Here is a 12,475-nt window from a genome sequence, read left to right on the forward strand (position 1 = left end):
TGACATCTAAACCTAAGAAGCTAAAAGCTTAGAATATGCCAGTAAAATGTACAAATAATCGGTACGTACTCATTTCAAATAATTATTAATTAGTCATTAACTATAATACACAAACAAACAAAAAACCTTCCAACCTTTTGTTTACATTCAGCACTTACGAGTACCGAACGATCGCCAAGCAACCACTTTTTCTAGCACAAAGTAAGCCATAAATTTTCATTATTTCTCTTCAACTAATGAAACTACCAAACAGTATAATAACCATTCATTTCTATTCTTTATTCTATCTTTACCTAATGGAGATACAGAGTTACTGACAGCTATAATGAAACATATACGTAATGTTAAAACAGAAGAAGAATTCTAGAAAATATGTATTTGTTGGCTTTGATGATAGCAGTCTGATTTATTTTACATTTTATGATATCTAATTCACAATTTTTTTTTATTAAATGTATTGCATGTACTCATTTTAAATAATTATTAAGTAACCATTAACTATAATAATAATAATAATAATAATAATAATAATAATAATAATAATAATAATAATAATAATAATAATAATAATAATAAAAAAAAAGCTTCCAACCTGTTTACGTTCAGCACTTATGAGTACCGAACGATCGCCAAGCAACCACTTTCACCTAGCACACAGTATGTACAGTAATCAAATTTTCATTATCTCTCTTCAACTACTGAAACTACCAAACAGTATAATAACCATTCATTTCTATTCTTTATTCTATCTTTACCTAATGTTTTTTTTTTATTAAATGTATTGCATGAATAAGTTTTTCAATTTACAGCATCCTTTTACCAATAGAATACATAGAGCACATGGGGTAGATGCTGACCAATAGGAGAGCAGGATCTTACGGCGGTGACTAGCATCAGGAACCAATGGGAGAGCAGGAGGATGGTGGCGAGTTTACTCAGTTGGCGGCGCGCAAGTTTTAAAATCGTTCTCGGTGGTCCGGGCGAATCTCGGGACTTTACAGCAACAACCTTTCGTAACTCAAACTATTTTCGTATGTAGAGCCAAAAAAATCTTTGTATTTGCTTTCGTATGTCGAGTTTTTCGTAAGTTGAGCCTTTCGTATGTCGAGGTACCACTATATGCAATGGATATACTGAACAAACTAGCAAAACTATCACAGGCTTAAGTCACCAGTGACTTTCACAGCTTTACTACAAGCCACTTAAAGCAAACTACTCAATATGTGGGTCAATGATCCGAAGACAAGACATTGTATGTATCTTAAGTCATCAAAATACTGTTGGGGAAGATGCAACCAATCCTGAAAAACAGGAAGAGCAGAGAAGCATAAGTTTTGCTCTGAATTCTTCTAGATTTAAAGGGATCCAGTAGACAAGATCAGGTGAACAAAGTATTCATCAAACTGTAATTAAATGTTAATTTTCCACAAAACAAAATTATTATCTTCAATGGAGCAAGGAATCAACTGCAGTTAAACATACAACTCCTCAGTAGCAGACAATCTAATACCTCTACTCAGTGGCTAATATTCCTTGGCCTAGCCTCCTCGTTATCCAGTTCCTAGCAGGACTCTCCTCAATCTAGACAGGGATCACTGAGCTGAAGTATACCATGAGAAATCACTTAAACCCCCAACTAAATGTCACAGAAAGCAGACCTAATTATTGCAATAATGGATAACTTGTTTATCATGCTGGTTTAGCATAAAGTCAAATACAAACAATTATTATGACAAATTTATCGATAAACCATTCGCCTACCAGACATTTATCCTAACCTTCAACAAACATAAACTTTCTTGCCAAAGGACCTTAATGTAAAAAGTGAAATAGATTGGAATCTAAAGGGTTATACTTCTTTTATTAGTCTTGTAACATGCATGTGTACTTCTGTCATGGCATGTTAGTGACTCTGACCTGAAAACAGGATCTTCTCACCAATTTCTATCTGACGATGTGTCTTGATAACATCAAGTGGGAGTGTCAGGGTACCAGCAATCTGAGCAGAAAAATAACCAGCAACATTAGAATACCATGTTCTCATCATCTGTCACTGAAGTGTATGACAGATTTTAACATTGTTCTCACTTACAAAATTCAAAGGCAATCAGTTCGAAAATTCTTTGTACTTCATCAAAAATAACAGTTTTGAGGTTTTGTGAAATTTCTTAGTTATCATGTTACAGTTCTATATGAACAAAGTTACACCAGAAAAATTGCAAAAACATTACTTCGAGACTTTTCTTGTGATAAAAAATATTACTGTAACCTATTTCAGCATTTTTTTTCACAAGAAGCTTTAGGAACATAATGCCTTTCTTACAAAAGTATTTGCTACGTATTCAGTAAAATTTGTAAGCTATTACGACTTTTCACAACAAATCTATTTTCTTTTGAACATTAGACTAAACTATAGCTCTAAAATTCATAAACAACATTGATCTTTAAATTATTTGCAAAACATATTAATGTTTTTTTATCTATTTAAATGTACCTAATGACAGACTCTCTATGCCACAAGAAATTTCAACATTTACCATAAAGTATTAAAAGGAGATTCATAGTCTGAAGAGAAAAATTTATAACTAATAAACTGTTCAATCAGTTACAGTATGAAATACTTGATGACACTTCAAAAGTTCTGCACATGATATATTAAAACCCTTCATAGGTCATTCATCAAAAACAAATTATAGTAGGACAATGCAACAAATATTCAAACAAAAATGCAGCATAGTGCAATTAAGCATTGATCATGTACACATTCCCAAAAAGCCAACAAAACTAAACGTTCAAATCAAAACTTGCCCCTCCAGATAATGCTCCAGCTGTCAAGGTGAATGAAAAGGTAGGCTGTTCCTGTCTAAACACCATTTTCAGTTTTTCGTAGGAATACCAGTACAAAACTGTAAACAAATAACCGATTATATACATTAACAAAGCTTTAATCTAGAAAAATTGTCCAACCTCTGAATACGTATAGATCAAAATGTCAAACGGGATCTGTGAACTAGATTATGAAATAATACTTTTTAACAGACAACTTTCATAGGCACAACTACATTACCAGAACATATTGTAGGGACAGCAGTATACACACATTAAATACTAAGAAAAATATGACAATTTGTCCAAAATTGCATTTTTCCTAACTATACAAACCTGAGGTCCTTTTACAATAGGAAGGTACTAGCGGCAGCTGGATAGGTCGTAAGCTTTCGAACAAGGGGTTCGGTAGTTAACTGCTTGTCCGACAGGCGCGCGCGCGCGACTGAGAGGTAAACAAATCACTTTTGCTTTTGGCCCAAGCAAAAACTGCAGAGTGAGGGGTGGCATGAGGTGGGACTATGTGTAAAAGGACCTCAGGTTTGTATAGTTAGGAAAAATGCAATTTTGGACAAATTGTCATTTGTTCCGACACGGCATACAAACCTTCGGTCCTTTTACAATAGGAAGACTCACTTCTTGGTGGGAGGAATCTGAGTCTTTTGTGAACAGACTGGTGTTCGCCCAACCTTGGAATGCCTCCCTGGTCGTAAGAGCGAGGGAGGGATCCAAGCCTCTGTCCGATTGATCGGGGTGTGCACCGCAGGATCAATGGTCAGACCTCTGGACCAAGTACTAAGAGAGGCAAGCGTATCTCTTCGTACCAGCAAACGAGAACAAGTTCCTATTTGCAAGAGGCACATAAAGTTATGGTTTGTCTCTTGTTGGCATCCACTTCCCCCCCTTGTAGGAGGAAGTGGTGGATATTCGCTCCCATCCCTAGTGAAAGGGATAGGATGGGGCTCTGTCGAGTAGCTCACCGGCATCTCGTCCTTATCCAGCAAGGTGATGACCGTATCCCTCTACCCACAGGTAGAGGGGGAGAAAAAGATAGGAAGAGAAGCCAGTCACTCTCTCATTCACTTATCTATTCTTACAGTCACACCAGGACTCGATGCTGTTCAGCCTGCTAGGGTCTGGGTTAGCTACACAACGTGTTGAGCAGCCACCACGGGTCCCAAGGAAAACGATCCAAGGACCTGTGGCCAATATCCAAAAGGTAGAAGGAGGTGCCAGTGGTCTGGTTGTACCAGACCCCTGCCTTCAGTACCTGCGCCACGGAGAAGTTCTTGTGTAACTCGAGGGAGTGTACTTCTAGGTCATCTTGGTGCTGACGAAGAGTCTTCAACACTCAGCCTGGGATGTCGAGTTTCTTCAGAAAGCGCGGTCGCGCTTTCACAGGACAAAGCAGCATCTCCTTCGCATCGAAGGCGGTGAAGTCCATTAGGGAGGGGATTGTGAAGGACTCTAACCGATCGTCAGGAACCGAAGGGTTCAGAGTCTTCGCTACGAAATCGAGCGTCACGAATCCCCATCCCCTGGATGCTTGACTTCGCAGGAAAAGTCATGCAATTACCTCAGAGGAAAAGAAGGGAATGGTCGTATGACCTATCCCTCTTCTCTCGACTTCGGTGATGTCCTGTACCCATACTGGTCTATCCGTCTGCAGCGAAGTTGTTCTTCTCGGTAGTGGATAGGACACCGACACTCAATGGTGGGTGTCGATGGTATGGGTACTGTGACAAGCCGTTAGGACGAAGAAAAGACTGTTATGGAACAACCGAACTAAGTCCACAGCGAAGTTCGTAACAGACTTGGGCGCTCTGACAGCTGCCGACTGACTGCGTTCGGTAGGAGGCAAGTTGTCCAAGCACCCGAGCAAGTCACGTGACCTTCGCCTTAAAAGGGTTATGCCAAGAGACTAAACAAATAATTTGTTCGTCACCGATGCCAGAAGGCAAGGTGATGACTCTCTTAAGGCATGTGCCCAACAGGCGAAAGTCAATTGCTTTCTAGAGACCGAGGTCCCTGATGGCAAGATATCTCATAGTATAGTTGATTCTCGGCTAAGGAGAAACAACACTATGTGTCGTTGAAGACGAAGGTGTACAGAAAATGCAACCTACGTCTTCACAGCTGAACCGAGAGAAGGATTCTCAAGATTCTGAACCTGTGCTACAAAGACTGAGAACGCTAACCGCTATTCATTGCTGTCCGGTGAGGATCGTAGTTGCAATAAAAGCGGAGCGCTTTTCAGTAATGAAGACAGGGAAATACTGCCTGAAGAACTGCTTCTCATGGGCTGAACATTTGGAAGTAGAGCTGTCAGGTCGGAGAGTAGGCGATGTCTTCTGACATATCTGTTAATTCGGGGCGAGCAATGAATAATTGCACACCTACGAATACGAGATATTTTGAAGACAAACTCAGATGTCTGCAAAAATCATTCGCATTATCGCGGTGCGATGCAGCGGGTGACTAGTACAGACTTCTGTTACCGTGCGGTAAACAGAAAGATGAAAGAGTCCAAGAGATATCTCTGTTGAAAATTCTCGCAATGTCGAAGGCGATGAAATCGAGCGTCACAGCAGTAGATGGTCCTTCATTATTGCGAGAATCCCCGTTAATCAGAGACCTAAGTCCATGATTGTTGGGCAGAGATACGGTTCGGTAGTCAATCAAACCAGGGGAGAGAGAGACGTAACCGACCGTTCATCTCCGAGACCTAGCTGATACTGAGCCGCTATCAGGCAGTTCAATACGCAGTAGCTCTCGGTGACTCGTCATCCTGAGTTGCCAGGTAATCCATTATTCCACGAAGGAATGCGTTCGGCTAGAACCATCGAGCATAAAGAATACGCTCGAGCAATTATATTTAACCGAAACGGATTTCGGTAAATACAAAAGCTGATTTGGTGTTGTCATGACAATACCAAGTATCCAAAATCGAAACTGATAACTGCTGGGAGGTTGCAGGCAACCCCGAGTTGCAGTTCAATTAAGATACAATTCGTCTCGGTCACAAACCGTAGAGTTAACTACGGTATGCGCCTACCCCCCGGACAATTCAACTGTTAAAAGAATCATGTCGCGAGGGTAATATACGTAGTATATTTGTAGGTTCTGTACCACGACCTCCATCCTAAATTCTTTTCCTCTCGAGGAATGAGAATAAGGATTGGAGATCGACCGCCTTCGTTCTCTAGTCAAGAGAGTGAAGGAGAAGTCTTTCCCAAAGGAAAGCTTCAATGGTGAACAGAATACCGAAGACGATAGTTCAAGCCAAACTGGAAGTTCCCGTCCGTTCTTCTCTATTCCAGGTTAATCGCCTACTGTGAGATACTCTTCTTTCCGCAGCAGTCTTCTTCCAAATGCTAGAAATTACAGGAATTCGAACATAAGCGAGGTTCCCGATTATCGTGTAACAATTATCGGGGATTCTCGCTCACTTTGGACCGTGGTCTCGCCTAAGTGTTTGGAGATCGTAAAAAACTCGAACACTCTGAGTGCGCTAGAAATTCCGTAGAATTCTAAGCACTCTGCGAAACCCCCCCACCGAATTCGTCAAACGATATCGGCTGGTGGTCCTCTCGATTCCCGTAGAAATCGAGAAAGGGGCAGGATCCCTCCTCAATGACCGGGGCTTACGTCAGGTAGGACCCGAAGGTCCCCCCGGTAGCGCAGCCCCTAACGTGGGATCTTACAGAGAAATCTCTGTAGGATCCCTCCCCTTTCCCTCGTAGCCGTAAGGAGAGAGGGAATGGGGGAGGAATTGGATACTGGCTCGCCTTCCCAGCGGAACTAGCAGTTGGAGAAGAAAAGGAGCAGCCATCGCCTTACGGCGATGGCCTCTCAGAGCCTGGGAAAACGTATCGTCAGGAGAAAACGTTTTCCCGAGGAGGGTTACGAACTCATACTGTAGGTAAGTGTCTGCCGCCACTGTGAACGTCGTCTGGGTGGGGCTGATCGACACCTGACAGGAGAGAGCCGATACCGTCCTCCGACTCATTCCAGTCCTCGTCAAGGTCGAAACCTCAGGAGGACCGAAGGGGTATTCAAATACGGTGTCCGAAGACACGTAGAAACGCCTCTGTCGCAGTAGAGGAGGTGAAGTAGCTTGTTCGACCGGCCAGAACTGAGAGAGCCTTCTTGTCCGGAGACGAGAGACTACCTGGTTCAACACAGTCGGCAAGCTCCGATCGCGGCAGACCCACCGTCGATTTGGGTTCCCTCTCGGGCCCCAAAACGACTCAAGCCGAGACGTGGCTCTGCTGGTGGGGGAGCGGCGATCCTTCCCCGAGGTCGTTGTGCTGACGAATCAGCGCCATAACCTCGGCAAAGTTCCTCTGGATCTCGGAAGTCACAGCATCTTGCAGAGTGGGACCGTTAAGCCCTTCGAACAAGAGCATATTCCGAGAACCTTCCTCCTAAGAAGGGGGAACAGCGACAGCCCTCTCGGTCTTCTCCATCCACTTGCGCATACGTCCTGGCCGGTCCAAGAACCGTGCCTGGCACGTAGGGCGTCGTGGTGGGATCATGAGGGGCGCACCCCTCACGATCACTCCTCAATACCTCGCTCCTCCCGGTGTAACCCGAGGAGGTTGAAGGTACCGGAGAGGCAGACCTGACGCTCCCTCCTCGCTCGCTGGCAGAACCAGCAGGCTTGGAGGGCTGCAGGCGATCGTCAACCCGCGGTGGCGATCGAGCTGCAGGCCTGGTCGAACCGTCTCGCTGTGGAGAACGGCTGGACTGAGCACAGCGGCCCCCGATCTCGAGTGTCAGAAGAGCTGGTGCTGGTTGCCGTACCCGATCGCTCTCTGTGAGAGCGACGGTCAGGCGACCTGCAGGCTCCACTGTCACAGTGAGACCGGTGCTTGTCCTCACGGCACGTCACGTCGCTGGTTCCAGCCGTGGCTGGTACCGGCGAACGGGAGGACCTCTTCCCAGCCTCAGCCCGTGGCCGGTCGTGGACCGTCACGTCCCCGGGTAGCCAGCTGGTCGCCGCGAGAGCGAGAGCTGGTCTGGTGAGAGTCGCGTGAGCGGCTGTCACCAGTCTTCCGCCCCGTGCCGTGAACCTAACGCTGAGCGAGCTCCGAGGTCTGGTTCCTGGCTGCACGGTCGCTGGTAGGCGACCGTACACTCGGTACCTCCCGCGAACGAGAGGCCGAGACGGACCCTGATGCAGTGGCAGAACCACTGACACCAGGCGAGGAAGTACCGGTGTTAGCCGGTACTCCTCTGGTCCCCGTAGTCTTCTTCCTTGCGGAAAGAAAGGAAACGAAGAGACGGGCCCCGCTCCCGAAGGAGCAGGAGGACCAGCGGAAGGAACCCTCCCGTCCCACCGAGGTGAGACGGGTCCCGAGAAGCTCCCGAGGGAGACTTCTTAGGAGGGAGGAGGCAACCTTCTTCTTCCTCGGCTGTGAAGCCTTAGAAGTCGAAGGGGAAGAGGCGGCAGCCGACGACGATGAAGAAGATGAAGACGACGACAACGACACCTTCCTCCTCTTCTTCGTCAGCTTCCTCAGGACAGACGTAAGATCTGCCATCCAGGGCGGAGCCGGGGCTGCTGTAGCCGAAGCCACAGGGCCCGGACGCACCTGTACAGACAGACCATAGTCTGGGGTAGTACCACCACGAACGGGACGACGTCAGCAGGTATGGCATCTCAGGAACAGCAGGCACGGCGGCAGCACAGCATCGGTAGGGACAGCCAGCGCAGCAACGGCAGGGACAGCCAGCGCAGCAACGGCAGGGACAGCCAGCGCAGCAACTGCATGGACAGTCAGCCCAGAATCGGCAGGTACGGCAGGCAGCACCGGAAACACAGGAAGTGGAGCAGCAGCCAGCAACATCCTGGTACCGGCGGCAGGTCCAGGGGCGAGCTCTAGGGCAGCGGAAGTGTGGTCGCTGCAGCGCGGCAACCACGAGCGCGGCGGCACGCCCCCCTCTCGGTACGGCGAACGGCACTTCACAGCGGCTGTAGGCAAGACTGTTACCACGTGAGGCGAGTACACCAGGTGAGGAGGGACGTCGTCACCTGGAGCGTGGTCACCACTCCATGGGTGACCGCAGTAGGCCCAGACATAGAACCGCAGCCCCTGGACTCTAGCACGCCCTGCAAATGGAAGGACGCCCATACCTCACCAAGGTCCACCCTCGTGGCAGTAGCACCTGCGGAAATAACAGTAGTAGCGATTAGTGGGGGGGAAGAAACCCCTCCCCGTCGCGCGGGGGGGTGAGCCCTCTCCGAACGAGTGGAAGACCCCGAATACAATTGTACATCGGGCACCGAGCGCCCTCCCCCGCGCTCGACGGAATCGGGCGAGGAGAAGAACGCCGATAACCTCCCCCCCCCCCCCCCAAGGGAAGGGCCATCTGTGGGAGCTGAGCAGGGGGGGGTTCTCGTTCCCCACCCCCGCACAGCACCCATGTACCCAACAATAATATAAGAGCCCGAGAGCAATCGTGCCTTCGGCCCGAATGCAAGGGCATAAGGATCAATTCCCTGACTGAGCGGAACTTGAACCAAATAAATATTGATGCAATCAACAATAATAAAAGGAATAAAATGAAAAAGAATCTTGCATTACGATTCACTTCACAATGAATAAGGGCTCGGATCGAGCGCATTTGCGCCCTCGGTACCGAGCGCAAGGGTAAAAGGATCCATTCCCGATTATGAATGGAAACCTTGATCCATAATGAATTGATGCAATCAAAATATATATGAAAATGAAAAAGAATACTGCGCTTGCGATTTTCACTTCATACAAATAAAAAGGGGAAGGATCAATTCCCGGGAAATAGCGGAAACATTGATCCAAGTAAACAATGCAATCTCAATAAAATATGAAAATGAAAAAGAACTGCACTTGCGATTTCACTTCATTCAAATAAAAAGGGGAAAGGATCAATTTCCGGGTAAGCTCGGAAACTGATCCAAAAAGAGTATTGCTACAATCAAAATAAATATATGAAAATGAAAAAGAATACTGTACTTGCGATTCCACTTCCATACAGAATAAGTTTTCGTGTCGAGCGCATTCGCTCGGCAACGAGCATACAGGTCAAAAAAATATAAATGAAAAGAGCACTTACTTACGATTTTCATCTACACATTTCCAACCAAAATATACGCTCGGAGCGAGCGCTCTCCCGCCCTCGGCACCGAGCATACAAACAATACGAGGATCATTTCTGGGAAAATGAATTCCCGCACTTACGCCCTTCAGTCCCGGCACTCGGGTAAACGGAGGGCGTGGAGAAACCAAGATCCTTTAATTCACAATTGAATTCAATGGAAATAAATATGAAATGATTGTACTTACAATTCAGTTTCACTAGATAAATAGAAAAAGAAAAACACAACCATGCGAAAGCAACGACGATGAAGCGGGCAGAGAGCGATGATACACGTCCACACGCCAGCAGGCCGAAAGCAAAAGTGATTTGTTTACCTCTCAGTCGCGCGCGCGCGCCTGTCGGACAAGCAGTTAACTACCGAACCCCTTGTTCGAAAGCTTACGACCTATCCAGCTGCCGCTAGTACCTTCCTATTGTAAAAGGACCGAAGGTTTGTATGCCGTGTCGGAACAAATAACATATTACATGAGAATATTTCAAAGGTACACAGGCACTTGGCAGATAATTGTAGCTCCATACATAACAAGCTCAAAACTGGAGATACTCACTGGAAAAAGGGACATCCCGAAGTATGGTAGGCACCCATCCTCTCCATAAACTGATCACTCCCTCATTAGATACCTGAGTCTGCAATACTTTACTTAACTCTGTAAGACAAAAAGTCTCATTACAAACATGAATATAATAATAGGTAACATAATTAATAAACATACTAATGATACTAATTAATAAGAATAACACCTTGGAAAAAATGGAAAGTATTTACACCAGCTAACTCCTCAAAATTTTATGCAACTTACTGACTGCCAAGTCGATTATTATGACGTATTATACACAGCTTACTCATTTCTAATGTTTACCTACAACTTTTTTTTTTACCAATTCATGTTCTCATGTGAAAAATATTGTATTAAATATACTAGACTTTCCAATAGCATTCAAACAATTTTTAATGTGTTTCAGAATAAACTACATCATGATGGGACCAAGGAAGATATTTACGCCTTACATTTCTATTTCATACTGTACTTAGAACTCTAAAGGGACTCCATTGCAAGATATGCAATACATTAGATTTGGGGTGAAATATGGGGAGAAAGTAATAACTTGGCAACTTACAGGATATCCATAATTTTTAAGACTATATTAATGCAAGTCACAGTTAATTGAAGAAATATATATGAGGCCACCACTCAAAAAACCGTCTATCTGCACAAAACAGAAATCGGAGAAAAACGCGGTTGAAGTTTTGCAAGGTTTACATTATCATATTTCCGTTAATATTTATGCTGTAACATCATTCTTTTTTTCAAAATGAAGCTAAAAGCATGCTCTTTACAAATATGTGTGTAAATATTATCTGTCTATCCAAACTATACCTCAAACAACACCATAACTACAGAGAACCGAAGTCTGTCAACATTGGAATGACGATATGTGATAATTATGAATGGTATGATGTCCTTTTTTTTTCTTCAACATTATATTAGCCTAGATCTTAGAAACCTAAATAATTAAAAACTAGTAGAATTATACATATAATGATGGGAAGAAGAAATAAAAAAAAGAAAATTAGAAAAGTTTATTGTATAAGAATGGTGTTCTGTAAAATTATTCAGTTATGTAGCTCTCCTTATGACACGTCTTTGGTCATCATCCATAGTAGGCCTACGTGGTGCAATCACATAACTGCATCCCTAAAAAATGTGTTAAGCATATTGTACTCCTAAAAGCATGGTAGGATGCAAGATTTACTTGCACCATTTTTATTTATTACACTTAATTATGCATAAAGAAAGTATGACTAACTTTTTTCCCCATTTAACACATATGACTATCCAATAATGGGTACAGTAATGATAGGCTAATAGATTTTTAAAATCCAGTAAGGTATACTGTTTGGAAGGTATTTTCACTGTTTTTTTTTTTACCATAAAAAGACCAAGGAGTAATGACGTGTGCACTCACATTATTCTTTTCACACTGAGTACTATATTCTACTGCATTGTTTTCCATTTCACTCGATTCCTTATGCTTTCTACCCATAGTTGATGATCACAATAACTGTTATTTTTGTCAGAAACAATGCTTAATGAAAATTACGAGGTAAACCACAGAACGCGATATCTTGACAACTAAACTACATAAGCGCCCTTTAAATATGATATCATACCAAATCAAAGAACCTCATTGGTGGACACATGCAGATAACGTTTTGTTCGACAGAACATTATCCAGGCTCCTTTTCTCTCAAATAACCGTGTACCTGCAATTTTGCAGATATACTGATGTTCGATTCATTTTCATCCCAGGCTCTTTCACTCGAATAACAACTCACAACTATTGCACATTCATCTAGTTACTCTCACTCTCCCTAGATTATGAATGCAAAAAACAATTTTTTTTACAATTTCTAAACACTAATATATAGAAAAAGAGTTGTTGCATTCGAAAGTATGTATAACTCAAAATCCAAAAATTTGCAGATTAGACGGTTGTTCGAATG

The 12,475-nt window shown here is 44.0% G+C and overlaps 1 protein-coding gene across 2 annotated transcripts in view; it reads right to left on the reverse strand.

Moving 5' to 3' along the window:
- LOC135203691 (probable mitochondrial glutathione transporter SLC25A40) overlaps positions 1-12,475 on the reverse strand; it is a 28,524-nt gene that overhangs the window by 2,449 nt on the left and 13,600 nt on the right. Inside the window, exons 3-5 of one of the 2 annotated variants that reach the window (XM_064233593.1) lie at positions 10,518-10,616; positions 2,809-2,906; positions 1,918-1,999 (exon numbers count right to left, since the gene is read on the reverse strand). In XM_064233593.1, the coding sequence (XP_064089663.1) occupies positions 1,918-1,999; positions 2,809-2,906; positions 10,518-10,616 (279 nt within the window). The remainder of the gene's footprint in view (positions 1-1,917; positions 2,000-2,808; positions 2,907-10,517; positions 10,617-12,475) is intronic. The other variant, XM_064233594.1, reaches the window with a different exon arrangement.

Source organism: Macrobrachium nipponense, chromosome 36, assembly GCF_015104395.2.
Source record: "Macrobrachium nipponense isolate FS-2020 chromosome 36, ASM1510439v2, whole genome shotgun sequence".
NCBI lineage: Eukaryota > Metazoa > Arthropoda > Malacostraca > Decapoda > Palaemonidae > Macrobrachium > Macrobrachium nipponense.